Source organism: Aspergillus thermomutatus (assembly GCF_002237265.1).
Source record: "Aspergillus thermomutatus strain HMR AF 39 chromosome Unknown NODE_33, whole genome shotgun sequence".
Lineage (NCBI taxonomy): Eukaryota > Fungi > Ascomycota > Eurotiomycetes > Eurotiales > Aspergillaceae > Aspergillus > Aspergillus thermomutatus.
Genome location: NW_020798082.1, coordinates 1 through 16,747, shown reverse-complemented (window position 1 = coordinate 16,747; position 16,747 = coordinate 1). Strand labels below are relative to the sequence as shown.

General features: G+C 52.7%; 7 protein-coding genes across 7 annotated transcripts; 3 read left to right on the top strand and 4 right to left on the bottom strand.

The window, feature by feature from the left end:
- Nucleotides 1-41: 41 nt before the first annotated feature.
- On the bottom strand, nucleotides 42-1,382 carry CDV56_102435 (M20 family metallopeptidase; the record flags this gene model as incomplete). The annotated part of the gene is made up of 1 exon (XM_026756054.1): nucleotides 42-1,382. One exon carries the CDS (start codon nucleotides 1,380-1,382, stop codon nucleotides 42-44), a length of 1,341 nt encoding a protein of 446 aa, XP_026616851.1.
- Nucleotides 1,383-3,738: 2,356 nt separating this feature from the next.
- CDV56_101907 (uncharacterized protein) lies at nucleotides 3,739-5,293 on the top strand (the record flags this gene model as incomplete). The annotated part of the gene is made up of 2 exons (XM_026755526.1): nucleotides 3,739-4,036; nucleotides 4,098-5,293. 2 exons carry the CDS (start codon nucleotides 3,739-3,741, stop codon nucleotides 5,291-5,293), a joined length of 1,494 nt encoding a protein of 497 aa, XP_026616850.1.
- Nucleotides 5,294-6,159: 866 nt separating this feature from the next.
- Nucleotides 6,160-7,938, bottom strand: CDV56_101547 (putative DNA 3'-phosphatase Tpp1; the record flags this gene model as incomplete). The annotated part of the gene is made up of 9 exons (XM_026755166.1): nucleotides 6,160-6,324; nucleotides 6,386-6,531; nucleotides 6,592-6,652; nucleotides 6,715-6,854; nucleotides 6,913-7,040; nucleotides 7,098-7,403; nucleotides 7,504-7,568; nucleotides 7,634-7,794; nucleotides 7,851-7,938. The coding sequence occupies 9 exons, from the start codon at nucleotides 7,936-7,938 to the stop codon at nucleotides 6,160-6,162; spliced, it is 1,260 nt and encodes a 419-aa protein (XP_026616849.1).
- Nucleotides 7,939-8,439: 501 nt separating this feature from the next.
- Nucleotides 8,440-9,302, bottom strand: SRB5 (mediator of RNA polymerase II transcription subunit 18; the record flags this gene model as incomplete). The annotated part of the gene is made up of 2 exons (XM_026754959.1): nucleotides 8,440-8,752; nucleotides 8,809-9,302. 2 exons carry the CDS (start codon nucleotides 9,300-9,302, stop codon nucleotides 8,440-8,442), a joined length of 807 nt encoding a protein of 268 aa, XP_026616848.1.
- Nucleotides 9,303-10,881: 1,579 nt separating this feature from the next.
- Nucleotides 10,882-11,321, top strand: CDV56_101029 (alpha-ketoglutarate dehydrogenase subunit KGD4; the record flags this gene model as incomplete). The annotated part of the gene is made up of 2 exons (XM_026754648.1): nucleotides 10,882-10,957; nucleotides 11,035-11,321. 2 exons carry the CDS (start codon nucleotides 10,882-10,884, stop codon nucleotides 11,319-11,321), a joined length of 363 nt encoding a protein of 120 aa, XP_026616847.1.
- A 937-nt stretch (nucleotides 11,322-12,258) lies between these two features.
- CDV56_100562 (RUS1 family protein) lies at nucleotides 12,259-14,224 on the top strand (the record flags this gene model as incomplete). The annotated part of the gene is made up of 4 exons (XM_026754181.1): nucleotides 12,259-12,411; nucleotides 12,705-13,208; nucleotides 13,265-13,309; nucleotides 13,379-14,224. The coding sequence occupies 4 exons, from the start codon at nucleotides 12,259-12,261 to the stop codon at nucleotides 14,222-14,224; spliced, it is 1,548 nt and encodes a 515-aa protein (XP_026616846.1).
- Nucleotides 14,225-14,877: 653 nt separating this feature from the next.
- On the bottom strand, nucleotides 14,878-15,984 carry CDV56_100250 (regulator of G-protein signaling domain-containing protein; the record flags this gene model as incomplete). Its single annotated transcript, XM_026753869.1, has 1 exon — nucleotides 14,878-15,984. One exon carries the CDS (start codon nucleotides 15,982-15,984, stop codon nucleotides 14,878-14,880), a length of 1,107 nt encoding a protein of 368 aa, XP_026616845.1.
- Between the last annotated feature and the right edge of the window lie 763 nt (nucleotides 15,985-16,747).

Below are 16,747 nucleotides of genomic sequence, written 5' to 3'. Positions count from 1 at the left end.
TATTTCCGAGTGATTCGATAAGTAGCATGATGAGACTGTTTCTATGAAGTCGACCGGTCCAGCGCAGCCTGGATCAGCTTCTTATACCCGCGCACGGCCTCCTCGAGCTGCGCGACGGTCAACGCTTCGTTGTCACCGTGCGCGACGTGGATACTCCCCGGCCCGTACAGGTACCGCTTGACCTTGCCATCCGGACGGTCATGGAGCTGCAGGTTCGGCACGTCCGTCCCGTAGTTGACGGTGGTGACCTCGAACCCAGGAACATCGGTATCCAGGTCCTGCGGGCCATAGCCCTCCAGACTGAAGTGGACAACCACCCGCTCGTCGCCACCCGTCGCGTCCCGGACCGCCTGGCGGACGATCTCGCGCGCCTCGTCGTCCGTCCCGGCCGCCAGCCGCACGGCGACGCCCGCGCGCGCCGAGCTCGGCACCACGTTCACCGCGACGCCGCCCTCCATCCGCCCGATGTTGACCGTCGTCCGACCGTACTTGTCGCTGGCGGGCAGCCCGCCCTCCTCGGCGGGGATGTCGCCCAGCCGGTCCACGCGCGCCAGCGCCGGCAGGATGGCGGAGATGGCACTCTCGCCGAGCCAGGGATACCCGGAGTGGGCGGCGTGGCCGTGTGCGGCGACCTCGAAGCCCAGCATGCCCTTGTGGCCGGCGACCAGGGCGAGCTCGGTCGGTTCGCCGAAGATGACGGTGTGGAAGGGGCTCGGGGAGGGGTTGAGGCGCGGCGACCGCGAGAAGGCCTTCATGCCGTCGCCGCCGGTTTCCTCGCCGACGACGAAGAGGAGGCCCAGCGGCGCGGAGGGCTGGTCGGCGAGGGTGTCGAGGGTTGCGAAGATCTGGGCCGCGACGCTGCCTTTGGCGTCTACGGTGCCGCGGCCGGCGATGAGGATGTGTCTGTCGTCGTCGTCGGCGGCGGCATCTCGGTGCAGGGAGTACGGGATGAAGGGGGGCACGGTGTCGATGTGGCTGGTGAGGAGGATCTGGGGGTTGGATTGGGGATGGGACTTGGGGAAGGCGAAGATGTTGAAGCGGGTTGCGTTCCCGTTTGCATCCGTGGTGACGGGCTGCCTGATCACGGTGAAGTTGTGGGATTCCAGGAAATCAGCCACAAAGGCGCCGGCTTCGCCCTCGTTTCCGGAGATGGACTCGATTGAGACGAGGTCCCGATGGAATGACAGTAGAGGCGAGGCATTGATGACGTCGTCTAGGGAGTTTTGGCTGATGGGAGCCCGGAGTGATTCGGTCAGAGTCTCGCTCAAGATTGTTGGGATCTCTGCTAGAGGCGCCTGCGGAGATGCGGGGTGCGGAGGAGCAGCGGCCGACAGAGGGGCCGACAGGGCGGCGCTGAGCAAGAGAGATGACAAAGGCTTCATTTCAGGAATACCTCTCTAGATTGGACGTGGGATAGAGTTCGAGGCGTCGATGGAACTGACAAAGTTGATGGCTCTCAAGGTTAACCACGGGATACTGATAGAAGCCGACAGTGACGTTGGGATGGTAGGAGCCACGTGATCTTTCGACCGATCAATATTATCCGACTCTACGGAGTGCTACGAAATGGAGTATCCATGGGAGTATCCAGGGAGTAATGTACTGATCTCTTGAATTGATCGATGTGGCTAGAGAGGTATCGAGGAGTCGAATACAGATGGCCCTGGATATGTAGATAGATCGAATTGATGGATACACTAGACAGATAGATAGCCACTGTACGGAGTAGATATGCCTAGGTTTCCCAGTACAGTACGGAGAAGAGTCCTGGACGAGTAGGTACATACAGTCAGTGGCAGTGAACAATTATCCGATCCTAAGAAACCGAGAAACTGGTGCCAAGTCCCCGACAGCCTGAGCCAACAAGATTTACCATTTACCAGGGATAATCCAAGGTCACATTTACGTCAAAGGCTGGGACATACTCAGGCCATGAGGTCTTACCCAATGGGCCATGTGGATCTGACGTCGCTACCAGAACTTTTCTCTTACTAAGGTACTCTGTACAGTCTACACAGTAGAAAACGAGTTAACGTGTCACCTGTACAGTACTCTTTACTTGTACATATACATATACATATACATATACATACACATATACACATACATATACATAATCATATGCGAACTCATCAGCTTGACTGCCTCGGGTAGAGCTATCGATGTGGACTGCGCAGAGAGGTCCTGACACTGTCGCACGACAGCTGGAGCTCAACCTTCCCCTTGTCGGTTTCTGATGATAGTAATAGAAATAGGGCTATGACGATGAAGGCTCTCGTCTATCAAGTCCATCAGAGTCTAGAAGACGCTGCTCTTTACTTTTCAGGGTCAAAAGTGGGTTATTTTTGCGTGGTGGACTCCAGCTGGAGCGAGATCGGAGTCCAGTTCTTAGCCTACCCATGATTGGTAATAAGCACCAACACTAGCAAGAATAAGGCATCGGCAACGCAACGGTTTCTGTAGTTCTCAGCTGCATTAGATATTAGATATTAGATATTCTTTAGACTTCAGACTTCAGACTTCAGCATTATTCTGAGACATGTCTGATACAAGTAATGGAGCAGAAATCAATCATTCTAGAAGAAGTCAGTCGACGGGAGAAGCCACCGCAAACCGTGGCAACTGGCAAGCAGAGGCCTCAGGCAAACCGGGTTCCATGGCTCACGCACAACGGAACGCACGGAGTTACTCTTACAGACATTTCTCCTGCATTCTGATTCGCAAGTGTTTTTTCTCTTCTTTGTGTTTCTTGGTTCTGGTTGTGGTTCTGAAGAAAAAAAGAAGAAAAAGAGAAGAAAAAGAGAAGAAAAATAAAGGGAAAAAAAGAAGAAAAAGAATTGGTCGATGCATGGGGATAGTCGACCAAGTTGAGACCTGGAGAATACTACTACTAGTAGATACAGAAGAAAGAAAGAAAGAAAATCCTGCTCCATTATTTCGCCTCTTTTCCTTTTCACATTGCTCCATCGATAGTATCTATCTACTTCGTACTAAGAGTATCACAGACATTTCCATTCCATCGGATTGTAGATATCCTATCCTCGTCTTGTCCTCTCTTTCTCCTCCTCTTCCTTCTCTTCCGTCGACAGTCACACTCGCACATTTCACCGCGTTTTCTCCCGATCCTTGTGGTCGTGAATGATTGCTTGCTTGCTTCTTGCTTGCTTGATTGATGAACTGCATCCTCGCCCTCCTCCTCATCCTCCACTGAGCTGTCCTCCTCTTCTTCCTCCTCGGTCTGTCTTCTTCCCACTCATCTGCTCCACGTCTGCATCTTCTGTCGGCCCTACCGCCTGTTCGTCGCCTTCAGGCCCAAAATATCCTCTGCCGCTGTTCTTAACATTCAAATCAGTCAATTGCGTCTCTGGAATCAGAAAGAAAAGCAATTACCGCTGCCAATCAATCAATCATCACCACTGCCTGGTTTCCCCTCACCCGTCAATCTCCTGCCTCTCCTGACTCATCCATCACGACCTCTTCTTTCCCTCTGGTTGACCGCCACGCCACGTCTACTTCCTGCTCCCAACTCATCGATCCCCTGTTTGAAATAAGGGCTCTTGCCTATTTTCTTCTCTCCCGCTGCCTTCAATTCATTAAATACAACCTCGTCAGATCATGTCTCTTTATCCTTCTTCAATCCTCTGCTTCTGAATTGCGCATCCGCACGTGAAAGTTCCTCCAGTTCCATCCGAACAATCAACCCACCACCACACAGACAATTCTCCGTGCCTGTCCACCATGCTGAAACTCTCACAATTACTGGACGTCAAACGGCGTGACAGTTCCGATACAAATGCAGACGTCTCGCCATTGTCCCGTCAACCCCCTCAGTCCCCGCTGACGGCTGAGCTCTCAACCCCGGTCTCGCCCGTGGTCTCGCTTTTCTCCTCCAAAGGTCATACGCGTGTCTCCAGCTCCGTCTCCTCCCTGGTCTCGTCCCCTGGTCTGGGAAACTCCATGGAGAGCTCAAGGAATGCCCTGACAGGAGTGAAGGAGGAACCCTGCCAAGCCAGGGATCTGGAGGAGGAATATTTCCGTACGTCCTTCCCTTCCACCAAATCTTGCTCTGCTCTTGCATATTAATTAATTCCATGCAGAACATTTTGACCAAGGCATGTCTGTCGTGGACGATGCGTACTTTCGACCCTCGGTCGATTACCCTGAGACTTACGACTTGAACGATACCGGAATGGACCTCCCCCATTCCCCCAAGAAAAGACGCGCCGACAGTCTCTCAGGTAAAGGCCTGTCGCGCATTGGTTCTCGCATATCCACCATCTCCAACCGCTGGAGATCAAATCGCGTGTCGGACGGTCCGGATGCCGTCGACACCTTTGGATCCAGTCTGCGGTCCCGGACAAACTCCGCCTCGTCCATCCGCGCCAGCCCGACTGTAAGTCGAGTTGACTCCATCGCGATTCCGCCTTCGCCTGCAAGGACTATCTTTGAGGAACGCATGAGTGAGTCGGGAACACAACCCATCGACATTGCCAAAGCGAACAGCCAGTGTCAGGATGACTCGGACGCCCCGCAAGCCACCACTCCCCTGCTTCCTCCCTTCATGGGGGACGAGCCACTGAGCGTTACTGCCTCCAGAGTTCAATCGCCTCTGCAGTCACCGTCGGTCGCCGACGTCTCCGAGGAGTGCCTGGACAACAGCATGACGTTTCCAGACCCTCGTCTGGCAGGCATCCCGTCGCCTCCGCTGTCGTCCAAGCCGTCGGTCGCTTCGTTTAATCGTCCACGCGCCAGTACGATGCGGACCGTGTCTGGAGATGGCCCGTCCTTCACGTTGACCGATCCGAACGACGAGTGGGCGACCCAACTTGGCCATGCCAATTTCACTATCCAGCCCGAACCCTACGTGCCTGAAGTCTACGATCTGAGCTCGTTCCGGCAATTACGCGAACACTGGGATCTCGCACAGTGCAACTTCACCAAGCACCTGGTCCGGACCGGTGAACACTACGGTGTGACCTCCACCATCTACAAGCTGACCGAGGCCAAGTGGGACGCGATCAACAGTGAATGGAAGCGCACCTACGACGAGATGTTGTCCCAACTGGACGCGACCGACGGCTCGCTCATGGGCATCATCAACTCTCAAGGCAACCCCTGCGAGCAAGTCAAAATTCCTCGGCTACATGACGAGAAGTTCCCCGAACTGGGCGATGGCGAGATCGTCGGTCCCATGAAAATTGCTCCGGCGGCGAGTATCCCGACACCCTGCCGGAGCCGATCCTTGAAACGAAACTTTTTCAAATTCTTCCAGGATCTCGTGTCGCGATCCTGATGTGCATTGCATCCATTACAGCGATTAATGACGATAGAGCACTCCCGAAGAGGTCTTCGATGTACAACAACTTGTAATAACCGAGCCTCTGGGGTGGATTGTTTGAGCGTGTGACGACTAATGTCTCTTTTCTAATGACTGATGACCACCTCCATGTGCCTGCGACTACTGACTCGCAGAGCAATTGCATTCCTTCAACATACTTCTTTTCATATGTTCAATATTCCACGACATGACGGACAATTTTCTTGTGTAGGGGTTTGGCTGGTCACGATGAGAAGCAAAGAGTGCTGCAGATCGTGCAACCGTTCCATTCCCTGTACCATGCACAGTGAAGGTCTGACATGAATCTTGATGTCGATGTATCTGATAAGACGTGTGTCCGTCTCTATCAAAAAACAGACAAAAGCATGAATGATATGGTCTGCCGTGTATATGTATATATGTACCCAAATATACCCAGCATTTCGATAATGAATCATAGAGATTACTTTGATACTACTCGTCCAGTTTAGTGAAATCAGTAAACGGGTACAGAGCACTTCTCCATCGATCCTCAGTGGGTATTCTCCATATCAGCCAGTCGTGCTATCTCGGTGAGGTGGTCGACTCTTTGCTTACCACAGGACCATCTTGCTCGGCCCACTTTATTTCTCGGTCGTCACTCACTCTGCAGCGTGCACCCCTGCCATCTGCAGTCCATCTGCCCACTCACATGAGGCAGGATGGGCAGGTGATGAAGATATGCCTCTGCTAACCGCCGGGCAAACAAACCGTCCACGAAGGCAGCGTCACCTGTGAAGGCAAAGCGACGCAAGCAGACAGACATGAATATAGTGATCAGTTACTCCGTCACAACCGACAAATCAAACCCAGTACTGCCCCCATATCCGTCTCGCCTCCTCGTTCCCCCGAAACCGAAAGTCCACGCGGACGATGTCACTGAAACCCTCCTCCATGGTGGGCTCTCTGAACCGTTTCAGGAAGTCGCCGAATGCGATGCCAGGGAGTGACGTGCGGGATTCGGGGTTCTACAGCGAATCAATCGTTAGCCTCGTTTTCGGCGTTCTAAGAGAGAAAAGAGAGACGGACCAACGTTCGGTTCGCAGCGCGGACGGCGTTGTTGTGTTTACATAGTTCCGGCGGACTGGTGAAGTGTACGCATCGGATGGGGACGTTGAGTTCCTGTGCGACGCGCACCCATTCGGCGCGTGTGTTGGGGTCTGCGTTGGTGTTGTCTGCTATTGCGTCAGCATCGTGGTCTGGGTGATTGCCCAAGACAAAGAGTAGAAACTTACCCACGACGACGGAGGAACCGGCCGCGAGAAACTCTTTGGCGACTTTGATACATTTCTGTCTCTGTTGACAATTCAGTATTAGCGTACTGTTCTACATTCATGGGGATTGTACAGCAATCGTACCGTCTTGAGATTGTCCTGGTTGACTCGCTCGTAACCCAATGGCTCGAGGTAATTCCAGTAAAACGTCGATTTGCCAGCTCCAGGGCTGCCGCAGAAGAGGACAAGTTCCCGGGAACTTTGGCGGGCGAACGGGATAGACACTGCAGGTTGGTCATTAGTATGCATTCAGCGATGGAGACAAACAGAAGTGAAGCTAACCGTCGTCCGCCGGGTCTGTCTTGAGGTAGGAAGAAGGGTTGAAGGGCACCGGGACATCTTGCGCCGCCTCATTCAGGAAGAACTCTTCGGGTGTCTTGAATGGGATCCCGACGTTTAACGCGAAGCCTCTACGACGCGATTCGTTTAGCGGCAACTTCTTGACGTGTTCCCGGATGAGAACTCACCGGTCTACCATGGAGTGATCCCGGGGACGGCCGGCCGCATCTCCCACGTAGAATGATTCGGACAGGTCTACGCCGAAGACATCGAGGTCGTAGTCTTCCACAAACTCCTTCCACATTCCCGTCCGCGGTTTCCTATTCTCGTCGTCTGCCGTGGCGGCATAGACGCTGATCGGGATGTCTATCTGGCGCATCACGCCGGCCACCCTCTCCTTGAAATTAGTCAAGCTCTTCGAATCGGCTCGGCCGCCCTTGAGGTCTTTCTGAAGGCTGATCCTCTTCTGGTTGGACATGATCACGACATGGTACCTGTGGGTTGCGGTCAGCTTGATTGACGTCGTGAAAGATAGATGCCACCTGCCCGTCCGCATTCAGCTCCTGGAGTCTTGTCGGTACATTGGGAGAAAACCACTTCCAATCTGAAGAGTTCCTGGGAAAGGTGTTGCCGGAGGCTGTCACGACCAAAGTGGAGTCCTGCGTCGTGCGTCGTCAGTTTGCCTTCGTTTAAAATGAAAAAGTGAAAAGCCAGCAGAGCTTACAAGATCGAAGGCGGCCACTTTGGCCTTCTCTCTTCGTGCAGGTTGTTCATCTGGACCGGTCGTATACTTTCCAACCACAAGGCTGTTGTTGACGACCCTCCATGTGATCTTCTCGGGCTTCTTCTGAGATGTAGGTGTGAAAAAGGAGGCGACAGTGCGCTCTGAGCCCGTAAGCTGATGCCATTGAAGTCAAGTAGATATACCTTGAATGACTTACTTGTGACTGTTGACTCAACTCTTCTTTTGAGCGGGGGCGGAGAGATGGCTCTAGTTGGCGAGGCGGCTCTTTTGGCTGCCCCGGACATTATCCTGAGTGTCACTAGCTGAGAATCTTGACAGGTGATGAGTCTAGTCGATCTGATTGATTCACAAGGAGGGAGTGAGGGGACTCTGATCCTGCGGGGTCACAGGCTTAGAGAACTAACTGAAACCCGGCATCAAATGGTCGACGAAATCAGGAAAATAGTGATATCCAGCGAGATGCAGAAGCTAAAGAGGTCGAACAGAATGTGTTGCGTTGATTGACTGAGATATATCAGAATTGGGTGTAAGTTGAGGTTGACGCGCCGTCACGCGTAATGAGGTTCACGAAGTCACATGGTCTATATAAGTCCAAAGTGCCTGAGGCAGTCGTAGGCATACATTAGGCACCAGCAACACAATCTAGCCTCCAAAATGGATTGGGATTATCATTGCTATCTCGTTTTTACTTGAAGATGATACAACCCTTGAAAGTGTTTATTCCAAGGCCAAATAGACGGTGCCGGGTATAATGCTAGTATAACTATCAAGGCATAGACATCAAATCACTTTGCTCGAGTATCCAAGGACAATCGATCTGCTTGTTCCAGACGAACAGCGGACTTCAATTGCTCCCTTAGCCCAAAGAGATGCTGAGAGGCAATCCTCATGGTCTCCTGGTTGCCGCCATCCTGGACCGTGATGGCGGCCTGTAGGACGTAGCCTCCACTCCTGTCAAGTGGTGTCATTTCATGTAGAGCTGGCAATTGCCGCCGAGGCTCGTGAGATTCAGTGGGGTAGTGAAGGATGCGATGTAAAAAGATGACAATGTCGTTATGAATGAAGATATCACCCTCCACCGCATACTCGGTGACAAAGCTGTAATCGGGTCAATCAACAGTTTCTCGAGTCTAAATCAAGGAGTAATGACTGACTTGTAACCCCAGGCATTCATCGGAACTGTGATATCGCCTCTAGGCAGACTAGCACTTGCCATCAGCCGGGCTGTGACGGCAGACCGGGTCCCTGCCTCGGGAATATCCCTAAACTCCAATTTCCAGGGTTGGTTCTCGTATTCATAGTAATGCGCCCGGACAGACGATTTCTCATCTGTCCCGGACATGTGTGCATCTTGCTCGCCGACTGGCGAAGCAGGTGCGCCAAAATCAGCCTCGGAAACAGGGCCAACGACCTGGGTATAGAACATGCCACCATTGAGCATCTTGTTCAGTCGCTGCAATTCTGCGCCCTGCAGGTCCTGACTGGCACCTACACGGACATTGACCAGTCCGGGTTTACGGTATGCTTTGAAGATCAGTCGTCTCTCTAGGCGGTGTTGAGGTTGCATGGCAGTCAACCCTGCCAGCTGTTGGAGTAACTCATGATGCTGATGCGCCGGTACCGAGGCGAAAAGCAACAGCTCGTGCATGATGCGTCATAAGAAGATTTATATGGTCGGGTTGGTGGTCGAATGATATAAATCACGGGAATCACAACGGCCGACGACCGAGAGCGTAGAACCCTGGGAGCCTAAGGCACTCTGTCCGGGTCCGTCGGCGTTAGGAACGGTCAAAAGTTCGAAAAGCGCGACGGGTAAAGTCGGGGAGCGGGAGGCGGATGTACTGAAATGGGAAATTCGGCCTGAGGGTCGTCGTCTCTTCAAGAGTTCATGGGCTGATCATCAATGACTTCCCCCATTACCCGATCAAGTGGGAACGGATTAACTAAGATTCCGGCTATCAGTGAAGTGAGGTGATGTGGTAAAAGTGTTTGATAATGATTTTAGGCTAAGACTCCTGATATCGTTCTTGGCTTCACGGAGTACGGAGTAGAGAAGGTACTTTGGATGATGTAGATACGTACAACTTCTCACATGTTTCAGTGATAACTTGACGTTTAGCACATGTCTCTAGCTGTCTCTTGCATTTCCCCTCCCCCGCATATTTGTCTCTTAAGAATGTGATTGCGGTGACTTGTCTACCTGAGACAGATTGAGACGGACGGGGATGACCTCCAGGGCTACTTATGTTTCGTACTTTTGACGTGATACCAACCCCATAGTAGATCATCCATATGTTCGGTCTCCGAGATGAGGGGAAAGCCAGTGCCTGAGGAGTTACTCCGTGCTGATGAGGAGCAACGCTTAAGGCATGAGAATGAAGAATAGGCTCACCGAGAATGCGGGTTGGGTAAGGCATTTGGGGAAGATTTCGGAAGTCCAAATCCCAGATCAGCAGTAGCAACTCGTATCCGAGCGGAGTTGGACAGCATGGAGTATCATGATCTGATCCTGACTCCGACATGGGGTGATATCCCCTCAGTACTGTAAGACTGAGTCTATTTCAGCTGCAGCCTAAGTGAAGCCTCCCGGCATTCCTTTCCAATCAGAGATCAGCAGAGGTAAGATTACAGAAAAAGGCGTGAGAATCCTCCTCCACAAATTCCGAGGGGCCCTTGCGTGAGTGCGGAGGAAGTCTTTTATGTGTGCATATACTGGATCTACCTACAGGAACAGAGATTGAAAACAGAAGACTACATAATAAGAAAAAAGAAAAAAGAAAACTGATCTCTGTCTTCCCGCTGGATGCAAAAGGCCGGTGGAGAGGGAACCTCCCGCCGTACTCTGTAGCAGGAGTGAACCACACCACCGCCCACCCTCGCTTCCTCCCCTCCTCCTCCCTCTTATTTTAACTTAGTCTCCCACTCATTGTTCTCTCTCCTCAGTCCTTCCAACCTCTCATCTCAGTCTCTTCAATAATATCCATCTCACTTACTTTGTATAATTCCCATCTCCCACCTTAACTTGACACCAGGCTGGGTAGTCGGCCTGCTCGTAATCACAACCTTGCTATACTGAAAAAGGCTACCTCGGGCGGATCGGACAGTACCGGATCGGTTCAATTTCTCTCACGCAATTCTCCTCGATTGATATAATCTTCTCGACCTACTTTCTCTGCCAGCACCACTTCGTTCGATTCTCCCTACATAACAACCCCATCTCATTCAAAATGCATGCCACTGCTGCTCTGCGAAGTGTCGCTCGGACTCCCCTGATCCGCTTTGTCGGTCGGCGTTCTGTGCCTAGTACGTATTATCTAGAATCAGCTCCTGGTAAACGATCTATCCGGTGGACTAACGCTATTGTGTTCGCTCCTGCTCAGAATCCATTGATCACACTCCTCGCCCTCACCCAGCCTCTCCCTCCGGCGTTCTCCCCGACTCTTTCGCTGCCTACCGCTCCAAGGCTCAGCAACACGGCCCTCTCGGTCGCGCTTCTTTCTCTCAGGGATCTGTCGGCCGCTCGGCCGGAGCTTCTCTCGGCCCTGTTCAGCCCAAGCAAGGCGAATTCTTCGACCGTGCTGAACTTCCCTCCAGATTCCACCGTCTGCCATGGACTGAGGCTGAGATTGAGGCCATTGAGACTGGCGGTGCGAGCCTTTATGCTTAAACAACACGTGTGGATACGTGTATGAGAGATGACACGATTGATGTGGAAGCTCATGTCGATGATCGCAAAGTGACTCAGTCGATGGCACGTCAGGACCGGAGGAAGTGGTCACCAGTGACTGATCGGAGGTCATGGGGATGTTAGTCGTCTTGCTTTTCGTTGGGGCTTCAACAAGAGCCGCGGTATTTGTATGTCGACGGTCTCCTGCCTTGACCAGCAGGACTTCATCCATCCCCGTGCTGGTGATGAGTCGTCGGAGAAACGACGATTGTCACCTCCATCAACGGCTGTGTCTGGCTGCCTGTCTCCGTCCGTTTCTCTCCTTTTCTTCTTTTGCTCAATTCTATTCGTCAATTCCTTTTGGAAGGCGCTGGTGGTTTGCAAGTCATCGCACTTAGCGGTTACAAGTTGGGTCTATTTTCGGGCGCGTTCAACACCATGGGGTTTCTTTTGATGTTTGACTGTGGAATGTCAGGGTCCGCAAGCATCTGTACATATTACTATAAAAGTCTGCTGGACTGGTTAGACTGTTTTTCGTCGAGAGGTTCGGATTCCTCTCGCTGGTTATTGTTGACTACAGGAGTCTCAACGATGAAACTACGATGCATTTTTGAAAACCAACCGCCTTTGAGCTGTCTTTTCTTTGGATTTGTAAATTGGTAAGCATAGATCGACACGAAAAGTGCGCTCTGAAATGCTTGCACTGTGTCTCGAGGTATGATCCACGCATAACCTATTTCCACTGTCGTCACACGTGTCCCGATTCGCAATAGCCTATCGGTCGACCTAGGCCTATCAACCTATCAGCACAACATCTATCAACTACACTCTGCAAGCAGGAATACTCAGGCTTTGATCACTACGCAGTACAGCTCGGTGTCGTCTTGATGATATACTTTGGCACATGAAACCTCTATCATAAGCCAGAGCCGTCAAGATGGCTAGAAGCGACGTGAGAAACACCATCACGTTTACCGAAGTAGACGAGACCAACAATCCCACAGCAACCTATGTCTATTCCGAAACTCAGGAACATCCCAACAGTTCACATGAGAAGAGTCTCGGCAAATGGGGGAGGGTCGATGTGATGGTGAGTCAAGCCTTGATCCCTAGACATATACGTGACTTGTTCAAGCAAGCATCATCCAACTGCGCGGACTCGGCCATTGATCCTTACTGTCGATATAGAGGCGCTGGACATTGGTTGACAGTATACCAGCATCCTTCTTCTACTCCCCCGTCGCCATGGTCTCTAAGGACCTTCGTCAACCTGCTTGTCGACGTCTTTCTGCCATCTGGGTATCCCCACAGCGTTACTGATGATTATCTGCCGTGAGTATATCCTTCGGCTCTTGACAGGACATGAGTGCTAATCATACAAAGGTATCAAATCTTCGTGAGTACCCGACTCGATGGATTCTCGACACCTTCCGCACGCGTGCGGTACACATGCCTCGCCAGGAAGCTGACGCCTCGCCTCAGGACTCCCTCCAGGCATTCTGCAGCTCCATCGCCGGTCTCTTATCCTCCAGAGCCGTACTCCAAGGCGTCGGCGTCGGCAACGCCAACGCCTCTCCAACCTCCGCTCTCCTCCTGCACATCCTGCAGGACTCCTCCGGCCGGATCGCCACGATCCTCTTCGCCCATCGCGTCGGGACGGCCCTCGAGCCCGAATGCAAGATGTACCGCCTCGCGGCCGATGTGTTCAACGACGTCGCCATGGTCCTGGATTGCCTGTCGCCCATGATCCCCGCCGGAGTCGGCCGGGTCGGCGTGCTGAGTGCGGCGGGCGTGCTGCGCGCTCTGTGCGGTGTTGCCGGGGGCAGTTCCAAGGCGAGTCTGAGTGCCCATTTTGCTCGTGGGGGGAACCTCGCTGAAGTCAACGCTGTAAGTGGCTGCCGAATCTTAGAGAAAGTCAGCAGCATACTGAGCTATGGCGCTAGAAAGACTCGTCACAAGAAACGATCATCTCCCTGATCGGGATGCTGGTAAGCCTCGTCTTTGCGAAATTCTGAGATAGCCGGACAAGGTATTCACACACAACACACACGTAACAGGTCGGCTCCTTCGTCGTCTCCCACGTCACAAGCTTCGCAGCCACCTGGACCAGCCTCCTGCTCCTCCTCACCGTCCACCTGGGCATGAACTACGCCGCCGTGCGCGCCGTCCAGATGACCAGTCTCAACAGACAGCGCGCAAACATCGTCTTTTCCACCTTGCTCGAATCCGACCCGGCTCTGGATCTCCACAGCCTCGGTCTTAGCAGGGAAATCGACCATCCGACACCCCCGCCCGCCCGGCAATCTTCCCCGTCAACACCAAGGTCACCGCTTACACCCGCCGAGGTCTCCAACCAAGAAAAGATCTTCGAATCCGACGGTCTCCTCAGATGGACGTCGGCTTCCACACAAAGCCGCGAACTCGGGTACTGCCAGATCGGCATCTCCCTCGACCGATTCCTCCGCCTGTCGGCGACGAGCACCAGCACCAGCACCAGTACAAGCATAAAGATAGGAGCATCGCCGAGCCTCAAAACCACCTTCCCAATGCCCGAACTCTCCACTCTCTTCGCAAAGGAGGATCACCTCCTCTTCCTGGTGCGGCGCAGAGCCCACGCCCGTGTCTGGTACGCCGGTATCCTCCTCAAGAATACCTGCTCCCCCCGATCGCAGCTGAAAGCCTGGGCGCATGCATTGCTTGCTGCGCGCGTCTTGGATCTTTCCTTGTCCGGGGAAGGGGACGGGCAGATCTTGGATGTGATAGCGCGCACGCTGGACTTCCTCAACCGCGACGCGAGGTTCGAGCGATATCTGCAGGGTCTGGAGGAGGTGGGCTGGGATTTGAGTCTAGCGGCTTTGGAGACCAGGTCTGGGCGGAGGCTTGTGGTTGATAACCACCAGTAGCAATGTCGTCTTTTACATGTGTACGGAAATAATTCATGAACAAATGTCATCTACTGGACATAGTGCAGCCAAAGGCAGTCGAGTTGGGTATCTATGTACATGCCAGAGAAGGGTGTCCGGATATGCAAGCTCCAAGATGCGAGACATGTCAGCATCCCGAGACGTAAATATGAGTCCATGCATCATCAAACAATCAATCATCAAATCATCCAGGGACAACGAGGACGATTTCGTCGCTCGCCTAATGACAGAGCAACGCTGGGACAGAGTCACCTCCCATCCAATTTTGCAACAACCAAAATTCTATATGTTTTTGTGAACCAGACATGAAGAGGAAAATGCTCGCTCGCTTGACCTCACACAAAAACTCCTGCTGTGAAAATGCGCCCAAAAGAACAAATGCCATGCGTTGCACCGTTCACTCATATCCAAATAGTCCAAATGCGAAGCGATCGCTAAACAACCCAAATATGAATCCGAGTATGCATGCAGCGCAAGAGTATGCAATCGAGTCGTGTCTATCAAATGATGCAGCGTAAAACATGAGAAATGAGATGTCCAAGACACCTTCTGGGTGGCCCTATCTGCCAGATTGAGAAGGGCCTGCCAGAATAAAAAAAAGAATGAGAGCCATCGATCGATGGCGAAGTCGTTTAATCATCCATGCCGGAGGATCGCAGATTCTGACTGCCCAAGTTCCCGTTGCCCGACCGCTTCTTGAACCCCAGCTTCATCCCCATTTTCTTCCAAGGATTCTCGGTGCGATGCTTCGGGCTGTGACCCAAGGTCAAGGACGGCTCACTCGAGGGCGGTGTGGTCGGAGGAGTCATGGGTTCTCCAGCACTGTAATTAGACTGCATACTTCCCGAGTCGTCGGTCAGAGCAGAGTCACCGCTGGTAGTGGACGAGACCTGGCCGGAAGTGCGGTTGCTGGTTTTGCCCATGGAGGTGACAGCGCTAAATGAAAAGTTGGAGCGGCTCGAATGGCCAGAGGGCGGACCCGAGGAAACCGGGGCTCCCAGTTCCCGTGAGGACTTGGGAGAAAGCCGTCTCCCCCTCTTGACCGCATGCTCATCGAAACTCGAGTTCGACACGACGGTGACATCTTCATCGTTGGAAAACAAGGGCTCCGAGAGCGGCAAAACATGTGCGGAAGTAGCATGGGCGTTGAGAAAAGGGAGAAAGATGGACTCTTCCATCAGGTCGTGGACCAATTTCACCGCGGCATCCAGTGTCTCAGGGGGTGGCGGGATGTGCGAATTTGCGTGTTGTAGAATCTCCTCCCGAACTTCGCTGGAAACGTTGATCTCGCGGGGAGCACCGGGAAGGATGTACGCGGTCAACAGTCGCTGCCAGAGCATACGCAAATGCTGGCTTGCGGGGCAATCTGTCACAATGGGAGACTCTCGCAGTTGATGGGTTAGCGAGTCATACGTCTCCCGGTACCGCTTAGCCTCCAAGGTGAATTCTAGAGTTTCGAGGCAGTGATTTTGAGAAAGATACGCCATAAACGCGCTAAGGGTGTATGGAGCAGGTGCCGTATTTGCCAGCACCTCATCGAGTGTTGGTCGCATAGGACAGAACGCACCCGGTTGAACGTTCAAACTCAGCGGGCGGGAGCCGGACGATTCCATATCCTCGTCCGACTCGCTGTCCGACGACGATGACGTCGGTGAGAGTTCGGGCGTCGAAGTAGGAGAGTTGTTCCAGAAGAATAAAGGAGGGTATAAGGACCTCTTTTTGAGCATCGCGTACAGCATGCGGCGCCCTTTTGAACTTGTTGAGAAATTTGTGTTATTGCACACAAAGTGGTCCCCTTACCAGAGGTGTATGCAGGTCGTGGGGCTCTTCGTTTTCACGTATTTCACGGGTCCCCAGGGAGTCCCCAAATTCCCTGACCCGGATTGCCGAACTGACGACGAACACAGTGGGCAACTGTTTGGTAGTGGAGTGGTGTTGAGTCAAAAACGACGTCTGCAGCTTTCCGACACGGAACCCAACCGAGCAAAGGATGCAAGAGGCCGTAGTGTATATGTAAGGTCCGTATGCGTTCAGTCGAAGGCGCGGAACGGTAGAAGAAGAGTGTTGGCTTAGACGTGTGGCCGGATCGTAAGAGAGCGGACCGTTGACGATGATTCGGTTATCATTGAACGAGGGGCGTGGTCTGATAAGAGACAAAGGACCGATTAGTCTGCTGCTGCCTGCCAGGAGGTGTGCTATAAGGGCGCGAATATAATATGGTAATAATGAAACAGGTCTTAAGAGTACAACAATGATAGTAAGACAGGAGGTATATCCTTAGAAAGGGACGGTTTACATCAAGCAAAGGTGAAAAAGTCTCAGTAGGGGCACATGGACCAAGGAAGAGGGGAAGCGAGTAGTTTTGTATGATAGGTAGCGAGACCAAGGACCAAGAGTGAGTCTAGAGAGGAACTCAGAGTGGAGAGAGAGGATCACAGTCGATGATCAGACAGACCCTTCAAAGTTCAAAACCCTGCACGGAAGCGTCGAGCAGCCGGGGGG